The following is a 21,315-nucleotide window of genomic DNA, read 5'->3' as shown; positions in this document are numbered from 1 at the left end:
TTTCCACATAAAGTGAAAAACTAGCATTTAGTGTATATGATTTTGAATTCAGCTGTTATCATTTCTTTGTGAGCTACACATAAGTATATAATCTTGTAGTTTGTTTCCAAAGACAAAACCACTACTTTGGACAGAGCATTTGTTTTGTAATGTCACAAGACTATTACTTATGATGTTGCAAGTACACAGATTTAATTATCTAAAATGACACAATTTTCCACTCCCTACCACCAATACACTGTAATATAAATTAGTAGCTTTAGCATTTTTTGTTTTATTACTTCAAAAGTTTGGTTTGTTTTTTGTTTGTTTGTTTGTTTTACTATTCCCAGTTAGGTCGTATCTTTCTTCACAGCAGATGAGAGAACACAATTTTCAGTGTCTGTTGAGTTACTTGTGTTAAACCACCTCCCGTTATGGAGTGTGGGGCTAGCACAGCACTTGGAAGTGCACCGAGACCACAGGACTGTTAGCCTCTACTTTAATAGTTCCATTTCCTCTGAGACTGCTATATGAAAGGAGAAAGCCTTAGCGTCAGAATTTACCAAAACTATTTCAGCTTATCAAAAGACCAGTAAGAAACCTAGTGGGCTGGCCACCGTGTGGAAAGAAAGCCTAGAGAAACCTTCTCCTGACAAAATGCAACACACGTTACACCCCGGTGCAAAATAAAAGACCAGGTGAAACAGGCAAGGCGTTTTAGCCAGGACTCTGGGCTACACAAGTAATAATAATCGGTAAGAAACAAAAGTTCTTAACATCATGAGTCAGGAAAACAAAGGGAAAACAAATCACAGCGAGAAACGACTGTACACTCAACAATACAGCGGAGGTGCAAACCAGGCATGTCTATAAACACTGGCAAGGCACGAAACACAGGAGCACACATGCAATGCTCTGACAATGCTTAAAGAAGTGCTGACAACTCCCTCTGTAACTAAACATGTACCTAGACTTGCCAACCAGTCTTTCTGAGCCAACCACATCAGCAAATGCCAGTATCATTTTTATATCAGTAAAAATGATTGAGATAAGCAACATAGATCAATCTCAAAAGCACATTTAACGAAATGAAGACAATACATTTCAATTCACGTCTAAAATGGTGACTCTAGCCTGTGGAGATGAGAGTAGTGCCCTCGGTGTGGACCACAGCTTTATTACGGAGGACACAAGGATTTTTCTGATGTGGTAAGAAGATGGAAGGCTCTTGCTAGTCTTGGGGCACATGCTTTTAATCCTTGCACTTGGGAGGCAGAGGCGAATCTCAGTGAGTTTGAGGCCAGCCTGGTCTATAAAATAGAGTTCTGGGACAGTCAGGAATACATAGAAAAACTGTCTCAAAAAACATAACAAAACAAAAGAAGACAAAAAAACAACAAAAAAAGATGTATATGTCAATGTTTAGTAGAAAAAAAAATAAAACATACTGGCTAAGGAGGTAAGACCTGGGTTTTAACCTTATTGTGCCACTTCTTTTATATAAACTATTTCAAGTTACTTTATCTTGCTAAGGTTTTATTTACTTATATATAAAGTAAGCATAGAATTATGTTATATCCCTAGTAGTACAAAGAAATGATACTGCAAGGATAAGATAGAAAAGATAATGCACTAGCAGGTAATAACTGGCAATCAGTAAGTCCTAGCAACAGATGCCTGCTGTAATTAAATACTCTTTCACCATGAAGAATATTCCTTAAAGTATCAAATGTCCAGAAATCCTAAGGAGGAAAGGAACTACAATTTCCATGAATACTCCCTACTGTGAAAGCATCCACAGTTACTATATTAACATACTGGGATATGAAAGGAGAAAATGGGACCCACGACTACCTATAACCCACAGACGCCACTGTGCAGACACTGCAGATGCCCTGGGAAAGCTGGCCAGCTACACTAGCTAGTCTCAGTAAACAGAGCGCAGAGCAATCAAGAAAGCCACACTAGGGTCCAACTCTGGAACTCATATGTACTCAAACCCGCACACACATGTATCATACACATGTAAGCATGCATACACACAGGAAAACATACCACATGTACAGACAAAAAAACAAAGAGGCATATGAAGATAATCTGTCATGTGACACACACATGATATACATAACACGATATATTGAAATAATTAAACTACTTTAGGGCTACTTATCAATAATTATCCTACAGAGAAGACAGAAGGAAACAATGAAATAATAATAATAGAAGGATTTGATTAAGAGCTAAGATCTTGCATGTAAACTAGACAGTGAAAACATTTTTAAGAGTGGCATTCAGGTCGAACCTAAGCTGCACGGGCTGGACATATTCCTTGCGGAATCTTTTCAGATCTGCACTGATTGGTTGCTCGCCTTTCTCTAGCGCCAGCTTGTCTGCCTCAGTAGGTTCTGGTTCCGGAATTTCAAACCTAAGAATAAAGTCAAAAGAAGAGAAATCTGTTCATACATAAATGAAAGAGACTTTGAATGCAAAAAGAAAATTGGTGTGGCTCAGTAATCCTGTCTCTCTCCTTCTGTAGAAAGCACTGTTTTACCCTCCTTAAGAAACTACACACAGCTGGGCAGTGGTGGCGCATGCCTGTAATCCCAGCACTCTGGGAGGCAGAGGCAGGCGGATTTCTGAGTTCGAGGCCAGCCTGGTCTACAGAGTGAGTTCCAGGACAGCCAGGGCTACACAGAGAAACCCTGTCTCGAAAAAAAAAACAAATCCAAAAAACAAAACAAAACAAAACAACAACAACAACAAAAAGAGTTTCAGGCAATGTGGGTACAGGGAACCAAACTTGGTTCTGGAAGAGCAGTTACCTGCTCTTAGCCCCTAAGACATCTTTGTAGGTCCTATATTCTTATTTTTATTTTCAAAAAAGTGTTATAGGTAGCACACTGATCAGCACAGAAAAGGTTCATATTTTAAATTTTAAACTGTAAGGCATTTAAAATACAGTAAAAATTTTAGCTCAAACCTTAATATTTATAAATTAATAATACAGAAATTGTTAATTTTCGGGTCAATAATACACGAGTTTTAAAAATAAAAGTCTATCTTTTAGAATAGACGTTCTCAACCCCTGGGTTGTGACCCCTTTGGAAAACCTCCATCTCCAAAAATATTTACATTGATTCCTAACAGTAGCAAAATCAGTTACCGAATAGCAGCAAAAATAATTTTATGGTTAGGGGTCACCACAACACGAGGAACTTTATTAATGAGTCACAGCATTAGGAATGTTGAGGACCACTATTTTAGAAATGCACATAGAAATATTTAGATATAATCTATGATCTAGAATCTACTTCAAAATAATCCTGAGAGTAGGATGATTAGATTTGTAGGGAAATAACTATTGAAGCTGGATGATCGATAAAAATATAATATTCTTCTATCCTTATATATATTTTGAAATTTATCATAATAAGTTTGTTGTAAAAGTTAAAGGGAAGATTCATCTTTCAGGAACAAAATAAACTTTATTAAAATACTCAGTTTTTATCCTTTAGGCTTCTCTTGTTTCCCACTGAGGAGCCCTCCTCCGCAAAGGCTGGGCAGGCTAGCCCGCTGAAGAGAACAGTAGTTTTACAGCTGTAATACCAGGCAAGTCTTGAGTGTTACTAGGACCTTTGCAAAGTACAAAGATGTTAAGATAAGTAAAATATGTCTTTCTTACCGTTCTATCAGCAAGCTTAGCAATTCCTGTGGTTTACAAAATGAACGATATGTAGTAAGAAAAGTACGAACAAAATTGGGATCTGAAAAAGTCAAGCAAAGAAGAGATTCATGTTTAATTTATCCATTTTAAGTAGCTCAAAGTTCCATTTTCCTTTCCTTTCCTTTTTGTTTTAACTTTGGTTCCTTCCACTGTAGCTTTTTCTTGACAGATGTAGTATTTCTTTCTCCCCCTACCCCCCATATGGACAAGAACTCATGTAGCCCAGGCTAGCTTCAAAAATCACTATATAGCCAAGGATGGCCTTGAACTCTTTACCTTGCCGTCTCCACTCTACTTCTCAAGTAGAGAATCCACTTCTGGATAAATGAGAATAGGGATCATCTTCAAATTTAATTTTACAAATAAACTTTGTTAAGAGCATTTATTGTCACTGGCATTAATGACACATTTTAGAAACGTTTAATGAATTATTCAGTCTTTTGATTTCTCATTATTGTTTATTTGTGGTGCCCTTCCCCGTTCCCCGCCCCATCACCTGAGGTGTTCTTAGCCATTGGGTCCTAGTTTCTAGGTGAGCATGTATTAGTCTCACATACCTGCATACATGTGGTATGTTAGTCTTTCGATCAGTTTCACCACAGTGCCTCCTTTAATAATGGGGATCACACTTCTGCTTTGCAAGTTGTCTTCAAAAACAATGTTTTCCTCAGAGTCTGTTACCACGAAGCGATACACATCTGGACTCGGCAACCTCAGGGGCTGCTCGTTTTCTTCCTTCAGTAGCACAGAGTCCAGCATTCTGTCTAGAGTGCTTCGGTAGTGCAGGGAAATCAGGGCCGCCATCCAGTTGTTCTTCTCCTCAGCCGACTTAGCAGCAAACGCCACACTGTTCCCATCTTTGGACACTAACTCGAAGGCGTGTTTGGACTCACAGGCGTCTTCTCTATCACAGATTCGAGTTTTCCTCATGACAAACTTCTCCTTTAATCTGTATTCCGCACTACTATAACCTGGAAGTCGGGTCTGGCCATGATTAGGTTTACAGCTGATCATCAAGCCATCAAAGAGAAAAATATGCCTTTCGTGTTTAGCACCAATTCTGGTCAGTGGCCCTTCCATTATGAACTCGTTACAACACTGCCCGATATCTTTGCCTTCCCACCCATCTATGTTTTTCTGAATTTCATTCATTTTTTTGATAGCCAGGTGCTTGCTTCTTAATTGACGATTGTAAAAAAGGCAAATGGGATCCCTACAAAAATAAAAATTTTAAAGCAAGGTAAATTTTGGCTTATTCAGTGATAATGACTATGTAATCCCAAATCAAATAACAAAAGTATTAAGCTAAGTCAGTATAGTTCAATGATTGAGTCCATACTCAGTATGTAAAAAGCTCTGGGTTTGAATACTCAACATTCAAAAGCTTAAATAATGAAATATTAAACTATATTTCTAACAATTATTTTCTTCTAGCCCTGCCCTTTAATAGCAACTAACTCAATTTTACTACTATCAATGTAAATATTACAGCTGAATATTTTATTCCTAGAGTCATAGGACCAAAATTATCAAAAAATTCCACATGGTTTGCTGAAAATTATGTAAAATTTCACTAAATATATATTTAAGCTTATAAACTATATTCTAACAATGTAACAATGGTAGTTTGGTTATTTTCTGACTAAAACAGGTCACAAAAGGACAAGCATAACTTTGAAGAATGTGGTATCACCCTAAATCACATCTGGGACAGTGGGTACCATGCACGCACGCACAGTGAAGGGAGCATGAACACCCACGTTTGACAGTCCCGACTTACCCAGGTCGGCGTCTAGGTGAGTGCTGCTTGTAGATCCGGTCCATGCTGCCCTGAAGGTTCATGAGGGCAGTGATAGCCTGATTCAAGCACTCTCTGTCTTCCTGCTCTTCACTACATGCTTTCAACTGCTGAGGGGGAAGGAAAAAATTACATTGTTTGGTTCTATTCCATCTTCTTTGTGGTTGAAGTGGAAACAGATATTTAAAACTTAAATGTATCTAATGCTGCATTTTGAATATGCAGTGTTTCCCAAGGCCTTTCACACTCCTTGTTCCAGCTGGTAGCACTGTGTGAGGAAGGCTACACACACACACACACACACACACACACACACACACACACACACACACACCGGGCCTATCTGAAGGTCCCATAACCCGGCCCCAGGCCTCAGTGCAGGCCTTCTCTTCCTCACGTGGATGCTGCTGTGCTTTCCCCACAGTGATGGACTATCTCCCTCCTTCAGCTGTACTCCTTCCTTACCAACTTTGCTTGTCAGATATTTGGACACAGCAAAAAGACTAATATAGTTAATAAAGACAACTGTAACTTTGTATGATTACATAGACCATCTGACTCCTTAAAATCAACAAATTGGATTTTTTAACAAATCCAATGAAGATATAAAGTACTGTCAACATAAAAATCAATAAAAAAGATAACTGTAAATATAATTTAGGAACTTTTTATCATAGAAAATAATTTAAAGTATTTCAAGCATGATGTTTAAAAGTAACTTTAGGGCCAGCAAGATGGCTAGTTGGCTAAAGTGCTAGCCAGGCAAACCTAATGACTTGAGCTCAGTAGGCAGAGCCCACATAATGTTAGGAGGAGAGCCACATCCACCTGTGTCCACTGGTGTCCACTCCCCACCTCAACACACACACACACACACACACACACACACACACACACGCGCGCGCGCACACACACACGCGCGCACACGCACACACACACACAATTACAAAGAAAAACTTTTTTTCTTGGTTGTTCAAGACAGGGTTTCTCTGTGTAACAGATCCCTGGCTGTCCTGGACCAGCTTTGTAGACCAGGCTGGCCTCAAACTCAGAGATCCAACTATTTCTGCCTCCTGAGTGCTGGGATTGAAGGTGTATGCCACCAGGACTGGCTTAAAAAGTATTTTTTAAGGTTATTTTTATTCACTAATATGGAGACATACAATAAGACAAACTCCTAAAATTACTACCTACTCTCTATTAAATACTTAAGTTCGGCAATTTCAAAAAGTTTACATATATTTGTTTTACAACAGAATTAAATAAACAAATTTTAACATTTCAGTGTGTCAAAAGCTGAGGGTAACCAAACACTATAAAGGGTTTTATTGATGTATTTTAATTTTTATATTATTATCTGTGTATGGGTACTTGTCTGCATGCGTGTCTGCATGCCACATGAGCCTGGGGCCCACAGAGGGCAGGAGGGGCATCAGATCCCCTGCAACTCAAGTCCCAGAGGTTGTAAGTACATGTAGGTACCGGCAATCGAACCAGATCCTTTGCAAGAGGATATTTTTATAACATTAAGTTCAACCACTGCAGTATCAAGAAACCATGAAGAGCCAGGCAGTGGTGGCGCACGTCTTTAATCCCAGCACTTGGGAGGCAGAGGCAGGCAGATTTCTGAGTTTGAGGCCAGCCTGGTCTACAGAGTGAGTTCCAGGACAGCCAGGGCTACACAGAGAAACCCTGTCTCGAAAAACCAAAAATTAAAAATAAAAATAAACCATGAAGGTTAATTTTAAAAATTTTGTAATAATCCTTAGAAATAAAAATTTACATCTAATTTTTTAATCCCTCAAAATTTAGCTTTATTTTGCTTGTTGAAATTTTTTTAAAAATATTTTTCTCAGAAGAAAACTCTCTTGAAAGGAAAAAATACCTTTTAATAATTTATGTTAGATTATATGCCAATATTTTAATCTTTTTGGTAGAAAGCAAAGTATTACATAGATATTGTAAAGAAATTATATAAGTACATATTTATACAACAACTATGTAAAAATTATCACTTCAGAAAAATTTAAACACTCAGATTTATATTACAATCTTAATCCAGAAAAATCTATGGTAAAATTTACATTTTCCCCATATTTCAAGGGGCTCAAAGGTAACTATTTGGATGTTGCCCACAGACCTGGTCCAGATCTTTCATTTGTATCCTATAAACCATTCCCTACTTGGGACACATGAGATATCTGATTTTCTAAAGATACCTAAAAACAGTTTGCCACCAAAAGATTAACAATGAAAACAACTTAAATGACTATATTAGGAGTAATATCCTAATCTTTAGATTACAAAATAAACACTAAAAAGATTATGAGCCAAAAAAATACTGCCACAAGTTTGAAAAAGTATCAGTGGTTGGTTATCTGAAGTACTTTGCCTGCATAAAGGACTTCTCAGGTGGGGAGATGGCCCGCCCAGCGGTTAAGAGCAATTGCTGCTCTTCCAGAGGACCCAGATTCTGTTCACAGCACCCACATGTCAGGTCATAACTGTCTCTGCAGTTCATGGTACTCAACACCCTTTTTTCCTTTGTAGACAATACATCTACATGGTGCACAGATATACACACAGGCAAAACACACACACAAAAAGATAAAATTATAAAATATTTCTTACAAAAAATTCATTTGAGCTCTAAATTAAAATACCTCCACCACTGGGTGTAGTGGCACAAGTCACTAATCTCAGCACTAGGGAGGCAAGACAGGTAGAGTTCTATGAGTTCAAGGCCAGCTTGGGGCATATAGTGAGTACAAGAACATCCAGGGATATATAGTGAGACAGTGTTTAGTATGTATATGTATATATCTTATATCATATATACACCATATGATATTTTATATATGATACACTGGACATCACAGTTACCATCACTCAGTGCTAATCACACATCTCCATCACACACTGACCGTAAACAGTGGTCATCACACACACATACATATGATATATATTAGATAAATATAGATATATACATTAATAAAGATAGATGTTGATGACATAAAATGTCTATTATATAGGCTTTTATTTTTATTGCTTAAAATCTTCAATTAGTAGCAGCAGTGAAATTCTACCAAAACTGAACCACCCCAAATTCAGTTATGAAGCTACTAAATTTCCCTTCTAAGACTATTCAAACAAAACCTTTCACATGTCTTTAAACAGTCATATAATAATCACAAGTTTGACAAGTAGAAAAAATCAGGAGAGTTAGAATTTCCCAGCAGTGACAATGGCCATGCGCTATAATCTCAGCTCAACAATTTGCTAATTATTTCTTCCATTTTCAGCATTAAGATAAATGGAGGGATGTTTGTGACCCTGAGGATGGAGCTCTGGTTATCTAGGTAAGCTTTTGACCACTGAGGTCCATGAATAGTCAGGAGTGAGACTTACAAATCAGCATAGAGTATCCAGGCTGCTTCTCTACAGGTATTTGAAAGGACATCGTCTACACTTCTTGAGCTGTCAGGAAGTCACTGTGGTGAATCAGCTCCGCGAGCCCAGCTCTTCCATGCCTCCACAGCCTTCCTGTACCGCAGGCCTCTGGCCTCCTCACCTAACTGGTGAACTTAGCATCCAGAATACCATGAATGCATTGTATTGAAGTAGTTTTTCAGATAACGCTTTTCCTCTTATATCTTTTCCCCTGAAACAATGCTAAATTTACAGAACAGTTGTAAAAATGACAGAAGGAATTCCTGCATACTCATTACTAAATTTAATACACTGCCTCATATTCTATCTGTGTGCAGCACATCATCTCCAATCCTGCCAATCCCACTCCTCACAAGGAGGAAGCCACTGCTGAATGGCTCTGAAGTTATTTTTTGAATATTCTTATATCATAAGTCACTCTCAAAGTGGAGGACAATGTGTGGGAGTCGGCTCTCTCCTTCCACTATGGTTTAACTCCTCAACAACTGGGGCACATGAGATTTTTGAGGCCCTGTAACTACTTAGCTTACCTTGTTAACACCTATAGTGGGATCTCCATCATAAATGAGATGAAAAGTTACTCACAAGCTGTCACAGGATTTTTTTGTTGTTTGTTTTTTGGATAGTAATGTTGATATATCTCTTTGTACTTATAGCTAATCTTATGGCTGTCAACAACTATGGGCTTGCTGGTAGAATGCCTCCTTTTAACTTCCCAATATGTATGATGCATGCATGTATGTATGTATGTATGTATGTACACACACACACACATCTCTTAGATTACTGGTTCATGTCACAAAAGTAGGAAATTATAGCTGAGGAAACAGCTTGTTTTTTGGGGAGGTCTCCTTTGGGAAGACTTACTGTTATGACCTGAGAACATAAATTTAAAGATGTAGGGTAAGGACAGTAACATTTCTCTGGTCTCAAATGCACTATGGGGGAAAGTGTTCATTTTTATACAGCAGGTCTATTTTTTAATCTTAGGAAGATAGAACAAATACTTTCCAATGATATTCTTTAATCTGTTAATATTTCAGCATTATATCTTAGAATATTTCTTGTAGCATCAGAGCATACTTCAGATCAGAAGATGTTATAATAAAGCTCTATAATCATAGGCTGGGGATGGTGGCTCTGTCAGTAGGATGCTTGCCTGACATGCACAGTGGCCCAAGTGCAAGCCCTAGCACGGCCTAAACTGTGCCTGGTGCACACACCTGTAATTCTAGCACTTGAGAGTGGGGGCAGAAAGATTGGGAATTCATGGTCATTTTTATTTACATAGTGAATTTGGGCCCAGCCTGAACTACATGACTCTTGGTCTCAACAAACACATAACAACAAAAGGCTCTATTAATTCATCTAGAATGTGGTGATTTTATGAGCTGTCTCAATAATGTCCTTGTAGGTACTCTTTCCTCTGATACGGGATCTAGTAAGCGCTGCACTCAGTTGACCTGTGTATTGTCTTTTCTAATCTGCAGAGGGCCTTGGCATTTGTTTACATGATTCTTCCAAATAAACAACAGACACAGACAGATAAATTCCTACATAGCCAGCACTCTTGAGAACTATATTCTGACTTCCCCAGACGAAGCCAGTCATGTCTACATCATTTACCCTGCACCCCTGCTGCAGTTTTGGAAAGGTTTTTCTTAGTTTTTAAAAGTAGAACACAGTGATGGGCACCCCTGCGGCATTTCCTGTGGGCTCCCCTCTGCTCCTCTGTGTCCCCCACCCCCCACCCCACCAGGCCCGCAGCTGGCCTCCCTCCCAGCCCAGCTGTCAGCCTTCTGTTTCATGTCACGTGCATTTTTTTGCCATCTATTTCCCCTTCTCTTCTCCCACTGCCTTAAGATCTTTTCCCCCTTCAGGAGCCGCTTTATATCCATGCCCCACCCTACATATATTAATATTAATATCTAACACTGACCAGTGAGAGAAATGTGGCATTTGTCTAAGTATGGGTTATTAACTTCCACTCTATTTTCCTGAAAATATCATAATTTCATGGTTGAGAAAAGAATTATTGTGTGACTATATATGTGTCACATTTTATGTTTATCAACATTTGGATGTATTTATTAAGCATTTATATGCCAATTATGTTTGATATCCATGTTCTTTACTAAATTATAGAGTCCTTAAGCCTAGAGATGTTTCTTTTTTCTATTTTTAGTATAATTTGGTTAAGTACCAATAGGCAGTTGTCAAAAGTAATCAGGATTGTAAGCATATGATATTTAGATTTGTGTTTATATACAAATAACTGAATATTTTTTCTTTTCTGGGCATGACCTTTTATTTGCTTATTTAATGTTTACTACAACTCGCACAATATGAACTATTAACTTACGTGGACAGGTGAGGCACAGTGCATGCAGGAGCGTTAGGTCATCTGTCCAATATGGACAGCAAATTAAATACTCACGCCCAAGAGTGCTGACGTAAAATGTGCTCTCTGCCAGGACGCTTGGTTTTCTCTCTACAGTGAGAGCAGCCTGAATTATGCAAAACTTTAGTCTAGGCCTAAATCTGGTGATAAGTTAAAACAAGAAGCACACAGCCAGCGCGTACACAGTGGGTGGGTGGGTGGGTGGGTGGCACCTGCCTTCTCCAGCCCCGCTCCTCACCTCAGCACTGATGGACACCTGGGCAGTGCGGCTCAGCACACGCTGCACACCACACAGCAGTAATTTTGTTAACTAGGTGGAGGGAGTTCGTCCAGGTTTCAGAGCAGAAGGTTGAAATTATCACTAAAGACACTTCATGTTGGCTTCACTTATCTCCATCAATGACTCTTACTGACTCAGTAACAGCATATCTTAATACTGAGCTTAAAGAGAGCTTTATAGCCCTCTTGAAAATAACTTTCATTCTACTGATAAATTTCAAGGAAAAGTCCAAGGACTAAAAGAATGTCATTTGACTTTGAATAAATTGTATCTGAAATGAATTATCTGGGAATAGGGAACATCAACTGAAAAAATGCCTCCATGAGATTGGCCTATAGGCAATTCTGTAGGACATTTTCATGATTGATGTAGGACATTTAATGGTTGATGTGGGAGGGCTCAACCCACTGTGGGTGCGGTCATCTCCCAGCAGATGGGTGGGAAGTATAAAAGGCAGGCTGAGCAAGATACAGGGAGCAAGCCAGTATGCAGCACGCCTGTGGCCTCTGCCTCGGTTACCTCAGTTCCTGCCGTAAGTGCCTGTCCTTGTTCCCTCAGTCATGAACTGCTATCCGGAAATGTAGAATAAATAAACCCCTTCCTCCCAAGTTGCTTTTGGTCAGTGTTTTATCACCACAATAGAAACCTAACAAAAGCAATATCCTTTATAATAAAGGATGTATATGTTGAGCATAATGGTACACACCTTTAATCCCAGCACTAGGGAGGCAGAGGCAGGTGGACCCCTGAGTTTGAAGATAGCCTGGTCTACAGAGTGAGTTCTTGGACAGCCAGGAATGCATACAGAACCCTGCCTTGAAAACCAAATTTTAAAATATTTATCTATTTATTAGTAATTAATATTTAGTGATATATCTATATACTTATATATTTATATAAAGTTGAATATAGTAATTATAGTTTTTTATAAATTGAGAACTAAACTTTTGCATAAAGATTGAAGTATATATTATGAAAAAAATCTAAAACCTAGTCTTTTTTTTAAAAAAAATATTTATTTATTTTATGTATATGAGTACACTGTAGCTGTCTTCAAACACACCAGAAGAGGGCATCAGATCCCATTAGAGATGGTTGTGAGCCACCATGTGGTTGCTGGGATTTGAACTCAGGACCTTTAGAAGAGTAGTCAGGGCTCTTAACCACGGAACCATCTCTCCAACCCTAAAACCTAGTCTTTAAAAAACTATTTAAAGCACCTAACATTGGTACTGAAGAGAGATGGTTTAGCCACTGAGAGCCAACCAAAGGCCAGTCTGATGGATGCATCTTCTCAGCTAAAATTCCCTCTTCCCAGATAACTCATTTCAGATAGGATTTATTCAAAGTCAAACAGTTTATCCTTTTCTGGTTGGCAGTGTTTTGCTGTTTGAAATCATAGATGACAAATACTTTACAAACTTTGTGTTAGTTCATGTGGCCTTTTCTCCTTGTTCTTATACCTTTACATCTGATGCACAGGTAATGGTTGTGATCTTAATGTGCATTTTCTGACTACTAATGAGTTTGAATATGCGGATTCCTGGCCTTAAAATAGCCTTCTGTGGGAGTTATTCAGATCTTTTGAGATTTGAAGCATCTTTTTGTGACTTTTTCCATTCTATGTTCCTATTTGTTCTCACTGTTGCTGTGTGTTCATTAAAATAACAGATCATGAGCTTGTAGCTTCACTAATCAGACAGTGATTTCTGTCTTTTGGTCATTCCTTGAAGCTTTAAAACACTCCTCCAAGAAGAGCTTGAGCCTTCTTCACAGCATGAGCCTTGGGCAGCGTCTGCTCCTTAGAGCAGACCTGGTTACAGAGCCGGAGAGAAGGTGGAGCTACTCCGGCCATCCTCACTCCTCAGTCCTCGAGACCCCAGCTGTCGGCTCGGCCAGTCTGCTCTAGCCGGTACAGTCCCAGATTACTGCCTTCAACTGCCTGCTTAGACTTTGTCCACTGACTCCACAGTTAATAATTCTGGAGTAACAGCTGGACTACTTCCACAGCTGTCTCATAGACATCTAGGCAAAGAATTTGCTTGGTAGTTTCTAAAGAACATGTATTTCAAGAAGACAAGTTTAAGGCATCTCATTCCCATTAAATGCCTGGAGTTCATCATTTTTTGTGCACAAATAGATAAACAACCTGGTGATCCCAGTTTCATCCTTAGAGACTAACAGATACAGAGGTAACGTGAGAAGGCCTGCAGGCTTCATAAACAGCCTGGATGTCTATTTGGATTTCTACAAAGTCAAAGTCTTAGTACTGCTCTTGTTCGTTTAGTTGTCTCTGTATTTCCACCCTGGCGGGTGATCACAAGGCTACCCTCATTGCTGCAGCGCATCTAAGAACAAGGCAAGTTCGGCCGTGACGATCTGACTCACTGTGACGCCACGTCTGTTACAATTAATCACTAAAGTTCCTTAGCTAATGTGATTAAGCTTAGGGGTCAGTCAGGAAATGAAAACAGAGAACCACTGTTTATACTGTGTATATAGAACATGAGTATAATCTCAGCCCTTCAAAGATATCCTCAGCTGCACAATGAGTTCAAGGCCAGTCTAGATGTTCACTTGGTCTATACTAAGAAATGAAGAATGTTGTATTTCAATTATATTTCAAGAAGACTTCAAACTTACTTTCTCAAGATTAGAGAAGGCTCAGACATTAGGAGTAATTGCTGTTCTTGCAGAAGACCTGGGTTCCCCACCCAGTTCCCACATTGCTGCCCTGACTATAACTCCAGTTCCAGGGACCTGACGTCCTCTGGCCTCCCTGAGCACCAAGCACACATGTAGTATATAAACATATATGCAAGAAAAACACATGCTTACACACATAAAATACAACTTTAAAATGATTTTAAGATAAATCTAGATGAAATTACAAATTTCTTATATAAGATAAGTCAGTAATCTAACAGACAGATATAACTATACTCTATGGGCTCAAAACAAAAGAGAGGACATGAAAAGGGGAGAGGGCTGGAGGGCCCCGCACCTGCCTGGGCACCACACGAGTGTGGGAGAGCTGGGGAGAACCAGCTCTGCCCCTTGCCAGCTGTGGCACTGGGTAAGCTCACAGGCAGTGCTGGGGAGCTCCACCTGATGGTGCGGTGGTGTGGGTGCAGGGGAGCTGGCAGGCTGACCAATTCAGCTACACCCAGGCCCAGATCTAGGGCTTTGAGTTGGCCCAGCCAACTATGAACTGCTGGAGTGAACGGGCCATTTTTGCAGATTCAAAGCTGCAGGATCTCTATGACACAGGGAAAGCAATATCAGGGCATCTGAGAGGAATCCCGGTGAGGATCCAGAACTGAGTTCATTGCAATGAACATGTGAAAGTAAAGATGTTAGGTATGATGTGTGATGTGTGATGGCATGCTAGTACACTGCAGCTTCCACTGTGAGATTTTTAAAAAATTATTATTATTATTATTATTTATTATTATTATTATTATTAATTTGGGGGAGCTTGCAAGGACAGAGGGTGGATACAAAGAGATGGGGACATGAGTGGGACTAGGGTATATGTTGTGAAATAATATTCACAAATATCCACAAAATATTATTTGTGAAATTATTCACAAATAATAAAAAGTAAAAAGAAAGGGAAGGCAGGGAAATGTTGGAAATGTCCATGGGGAGTGGGAGGGGAGGAGGTGTGGATTTAATCAAGACAGTTTATATGGATGAAATGGTCAAACAATAAAAGATATTTATAATAATTCTAAAATTAAAAATAATTTTTCCAAAGATTGGTACTGTGGCTCTCCAAAAATTAATTTTAACATTAAAACATTAAGGTTGATAATTTGATTATCTTTGTTACAAACTGACAAAAATAAATTTCCTCTTGTCTGTCTACAACATGAAAATGGTGTGTTGAGTGGTAAACTCTGTAAGAGTTTCTCCAAGCTCTTTGTATGGAAGTTTGAAATGTTACATGTATCCCTCTGGGCTCCTGCGGCTGTTCCCGGCAGGCAGCAGCCTAGGGCTCCACAGTTTAGGTGAGCAGTCCAGCACGAGCTGGAGCCCTAGCCCCAGGACACTACATCTTTATGAGTAAAAATATTAAGAATATAATCAGATAAAGATAGGCATTAGGCTATTATTAGTCATCTAGTGATCTTGTTCCAAGAAGTTTTTGCCTTACCTTTAATAATTCAAAGTAATGCCAACAGTGATACACTGGCACCAGCATGAGGCGTGGAAGGACATAACGAACTGCCTCCTTAAAGCCGTCAGCAATGGACTGCAAAGCAAAAAACATAGCACATCTCTGAAACAGGGCCACATCGCAGTGCTGCCTAAGAGAAGCAGCTTAAATATAAGATACAGACCTAGCAAGGAATAATGGTAAGTGCATCCTAGTGAGAATGAAGGGCTAGAAATCATCTTCCCTCCAGAGCCCCTGCACATTTCTGATAAACAGGACACACTTCTGCATGTCTTACATGATGAAGTAACTTTCACAATGTTGTCCACAGATTTTCTTCAACCATCTGGGTCTCCTCATATCCTAAAGGATTTTTTTAAAGCTACTGTAAATTGAGCTACTCAAGGTGGCACACAGGTATAATCCTGTAGTAAGCCACCTTTTGTTCATCTCCATTACAAGATGGCGCTGGCCAGACGCAGCTCCCTGGTAGTAAATCAACTTTAGTACATGTGCAGTGAGCTGTATTTGTTATCACACTTACATGCTAATGAAGAATTCACTTAGTTCACCTATTAGGAAGCGGCACACTATCTATTCTACTGCAGACGGGGCTGTAAGGCTATATAAGGGCGGGGCTGTAAGGCTTATATAAGGGCGAAGCTGTAAGGCTATATAAGGGCGGCAGGGAGAGGGCTCGAGGCTGCCAAAAGAAGAAAATAAGCTTTGTTCAAGGTTCCCGAAATAAAGAAACTGTTAGAAGGAAGAAATTCCCCGGTGTTGTGTCTTTCCTTGCCTGCGAGGTTGGACACCACATAAACCCACCTGCTGGGAAGCCAAGGAAGGATGGCTACATACAACAGGCCATCCTGATCTAGAATCTAGCTTACAAAAGACACAACAGCCAATAAATAAAAGGAAATATTATAAGTTCAAGTAATTACAAATGATGTATTTAAGGATGTTGTATACTGTGTCTCTAAAAATTATTTCCCCAGTGAGTAAATACACTTCAGATTTAGTTTGTTTATGAAAAGTATTTGGTACATAACTCCCCTGACACAACTAACTGTGCTTGCTAAGTGAGCAGCTGCTGCAGTCTGGGTGTGTCAGGAAGCCTGGCTCTCGGTTTTCCTTTAGCTTTTGTTATCAATGGTCATGGCTGAGTGGGAACCTAACTCCATTCATTAGTTTTATATTAGGATATGAGGACACACCCTCAAGACCAGGGTTGATAACCTGATAAGGCCTAAGGAGTACACAGGCCCTGCCACCTCCTACAGCCCAGTGACAGACAGGGCCTTCAGGAACCAAAGGGGAAACCTCTTCAGACCATGAATCTGCCAGCATCGTGAGTCTAGAATCCCCAGCCTCCAGAACAATAAAATGCAAATTTCTCTTTTAGTTACCCAATTTGTAGTATTTATTTCAGCTGCACACTGATCTGACTCAGGCAGCTGAGTAGTTTTAGCTAGAACCAATATGACATTTTAAAGCTATTCACAAAGACCCTCTACTCTATTAATTTGTAGTGAAATGGCTAATTGAGTGCATTCTAAAATTTTTGCACTGCTAATTTTCAGTAGGAAGAATTTTCTGATAATGACATGAGCTAATACTTAATGAATGTGTAATAGGTACTAAACATTATAGTGCTTTATAATATATACTAAGTGTGTGTGAGTGTGTGTGTGTGTGTGTGTGTATTGCACACATGTCACAGCATGCAGGAGGAGGTCAGAGGACAACTTGAGGAAGATGATTTTCTCCTTCTCCCCTGTGGGTCCTGGAAACTATACTCAGGCTGTAAGGATTGGTAGCAAGTGCTTTTACTCAACTGAGCCAGCTTACATCCCTTAGTTTACTTAATAATCAGAAGGTAGACACACACTGACACACACACACTGACACACACACACATTGATACAGGGTTTTTCTATACAGCTCTGGCTGTCCTAGAACTCACTATGTAGACCAGGCTGGCCTTGAACTTACAGACATCTACTTGCATTTCTGGGATTAAAGGCATGTGCTACTATGCCTGGTTGTATACCTTATTTTTATCCCCCTTGTAAAGATGAGCAAACTGATCTTTAGAGACAGGTAACACAATTATTAGTTGACCCAAACCACAAGTTCTGAGTCCAAAGCTCTGTTTTAAAAAAGCTTCTTTTCTTCTGCGGTGCCAGTAGTCAAGTCCAGAGCCTGTACCTGACAGGCATGTGCTCTACCACTGGGCTACATCCCCAGACCCCTGAGATCAGTTTCTTAACTTATCCTGTACTTTTTAGTTGCTATTGATTCTGCTGCTATAGACACGGTCTCATTACATAGGCCACATTAGCCTCACACCTGTAGCAGTTCTCCCTCCTCAGCCTCGTGTGCTGAAAATACAGGAGTTTGAATCACCAAGCCTGACATCTCACTATACAGTTTCTACAGTGTGTTTTGTTTTCTTTTTAATGATGCACTACCTTTTTTTTTTTTGAATTTGGTTTTTTCAAGACAGAGTTTCTCTGTATAGCCCTGGCTATCCTGGAACTCACTCTGTAGATCAAGCTGGCCTCGAACTCAGAAATCCGCCCGCCTCTGCCTCCCAGAGTGCTGGGATTACAGGCGTGCGCCACCACCGCCCGGCTTAAGTGAAATTTTTATTCTACATCGAAAGATTTCTGAAGCTAGTACATTAGAAGTTAATGAAGGGTATTCACATTAAAGTTAGCAGAGAGAAGACAGTCTTTCAGATTTAAATGTTAGATTTGAGTCAGGTGTGGTTGTATACACCTGTAACCCTGGCTATTCAGGGGGTCAAGACAGACAGATTATAAAATTGAAACCAGCTTGTGCTGTGCAATAGTTATACCCTCTCTCATTCACGGAAATGAAAAAGGACTGTGACTGTACTTTAGAAGTAGAGTATTAGCCTAGCAGAGAAGCCCTGATTAGCATTATGGCCCAGAAACTTAAGTAGGAATAAAGTAGTGCATACACTTGGGTGAAGTGCAAGGCCAGCATAGGAGCACTGAAGCAGGACTAGATAACAGAATGTGGGAAGAATAACAATCAAGGAGACTAAAAAGAAACAAGAGGGCTGGAGAGATGGCTCAGCGGTAAAGAGCACTGACTGCTCTTCCGGAGGTCCTGAGTTCAAATCCCAGCAACCACATGGTGGCTCACAACCATCTGTAATGTGATAGTATGTTCTCTTCTGCTGTGTCTGAAGATAGCTACAATGTACTTACATATAATAAATAAATAAATAAATAAATCTTTATATTTTTGGTTGTGAGCCTAGCCTTTAACTGCTGAGCCCATCTCTCCAGCTCATAAAGAAATCTTAAAAAAAAAAAAAAGAAAGAAAGAAAGAAAGAAATAAAGTGAGAGAGAGAGAGAGAGAGAGAAAGAAAAGAAAAGAAAAGAAAAGAAAAGAAAAGAAAAGAAAAGAAACCAGAGATGGCAGGAACTAGGAAAAAGAGCATTATGGGAGTCAAGGGACAAGAAGGGGCTTAACAAATACTACCTAACTAAATTACTCTCTGGACATGGCAAGTAAGTTTGTCCCGGGTAGTTGTTAGTGTTATAACTTGGTTAGGACACAGGAAGAACTGAAAACTTGCATGAGAATAGCTGACTGCAGTGATAAATGAAAGAACAGCTGGAGTGGTGTAAAGTCCGTGTACTTGTCTGCTTGTCTTAGGAGGATGCAGATCTGACCACAGTTCTGTACTGAGGAAAGGGCTGTTCTTGAAGCCGGTCCCAGAACTAACAGGCAGCCAAGCCTGTGCTGTCAAAGGTGGCAGCGTGGCTGCAGTTCTCCCCACTCTCCGTATTTTCATCTTACCTTAAAAACATTTATACCCTCACTCCTGTGAAAACAGCTGTGCCTACAGCCCCAGGATCTGGGAGGCGAAGAGGTGGATCCCTAGACTTGCCGGGCAGCCAACCTAGCCTCCCTGGTACATTCCAGGCCAGCGAGAGACTGTCTCAAACAAAAAGGTGGACAGAACCTAAAGATGACAACTGAAGTTGTATCCTACCCATAAATGCACATACATACACACATACATATACTTGCACACATGCACATATACACAGATGCACACACACTTGTACACATGCATGCACACATGCACACTTGCACATACACACACATAGTTTTGAAGGACTAATAAGAATTTTCCCCACTTTCTTTAGAAAGATAATAAAATATTTACTTATTTCATGATAAAAATAACAACATTGAATTCAAGTTTACCTGAAAATGCAGAGCAACTGCAGGTCTGGCCATCAGCTTGCTGAAGTAGTCATTAAACTCTGGTGCAAGAATGTCCTGTGATAGTGTTTCATAGGGGTCAAAAGCTTGCTCCTGTTTTTACAAAGTGTAATGTGTTAGGTTTAAGGAAAACATACATTATACTAATATAATACAAATTACTTAATGGCAATAATCTGTTCACGTTTTCAACTAGGTCTTATCACTTTTCTCTACTTTTCAGGGAAAACAACAGTTATGGTTACAGGGGATACATTTTTCAAAATATTAATCATGGCCTTTAAACAGTAGATAAGTAGTAACAGGCCTTAAGACTAAAAGACTGATTTTATGGTATCCAACTATTAAAATGCATATTTTTATCCCTAGAACATTTAAAGTTCATTTTGGTATAAAGAAAGCTATAAATGCAAACTTGCCTAGGTTGAAATAAATTTATTAAATGATACTCTTAAAGAAAGCAAAATCAATATCTTTGTCTTATTTACAGTTTCCAAAATTATGAGTAAATACACAGTAAACTAATAACTCAGTAACTGTTTAAGCAGTCTAATGTCCATATTTATAAAAATTCCAGTTATCTAAGAATGATCAATAATCCTAAAGTTTAGTTAGATCTAAGAGATTTCTTTCCTTTCTGTAGCTTTAGAACACAAAACAGGGACGGGAAGATGACCCAGAAGTTAAGAGCAACAGCTGTTCTTCCAGGACCAAGGTTAGGTTCTCAGCACCCGGTGCTGTGATCACCTGTACAGTCATCCTCAAGGGGCTTTATAGCCTCTTCTGATTCCCTCAGGCCCCAGGCACACACGGTGCACTGATGGATATGCTTACACACACACATAAATAAATACATTTTTAAAAGAAAAATATAGGGGTTTCTGTTGTTTTATGGAGTAGGAAATAAACATGTGCCAACATGTTCTAGTGGATGCTGAGAAAGCAGAAGCCCTGTCCACTACTAGGCATGTTAAAATAGTGCAGCCCATGAAAAGCAGCGTATCGGATCTTCAAACAATGAGACATAAATACCACATTCTCACACTTAAATATATCCCCAGTACCTGAAAACCCCAAGCATTAAACAGTGCTCTTAAAATGAGAGTAACAGCTGGGCGATAGTGGCACACGCCTATAATCTCAGCACTCTGGGAGGCAGAGGCAGGTGGATTTCTGAGTTCGAGGCCAGCCTGGTCTACAGAGTGAGTTCCAGGACAGCCAGGGCTATTCAGAGAAACCCTGTCT

The 21,315-nt window shown here is 39.5% G+C and overlaps 1 protein-coding gene across 3 annotated transcripts in view; it reads right to left on the bottom strand.

The window, feature by feature from the left end:
- Positions 1–21,315, bottom strand: part of Sos2 (SOS Ras/Rho guanine nucleotide exchange factor 2) — a 97,648-nt gene that overhangs the window by 28,706 nt on the left and 47,627 nt on the right. For 2 of the 3 annotated variants that reach the window (XM_052185740.1, XM_052185742.1), the window contains exons 7-12: positions 20,053–20,163; positions 15,795–15,893; positions 5,487–5,614; positions 4,264–4,919; positions 3,665–3,746; positions 2,285–2,407 (exon numbers count right to left, since the gene is read on the bottom strand). In XM_052185740.1, the coding sequence (XP_052041700.1) occupies positions 2,285–2,407; positions 3,665–3,746; positions 4,264–4,919; positions 5,487–5,614; positions 15,795–15,893; positions 20,053–20,163 (1,199 nt within the window). The remainder of the gene's footprint in view (positions 1–2,284; positions 2,408–3,664; positions 3,747–4,263; positions 4,920–5,486; positions 5,615–15,794; positions 15,894–20,052; positions 20,164–21,315) is intronic. The other variant, XM_052185741.1, reaches the window with a different exon arrangement.

This window comes from Apodemus sylvaticus, chromosome 6 (assembly GCF_947179515.1).
Source record: "Apodemus sylvaticus chromosome 6, mApoSyl1.1, whole genome shotgun sequence".
NCBI classification, from domain to species: domain Eukaryota; kingdom Metazoa; phylum Chordata; class Mammalia; order Rodentia; family Muridae; genus Apodemus; species Apodemus sylvaticus.
This window is presented reverse-complemented; position numbering and strand designations above follow the sequence as displayed.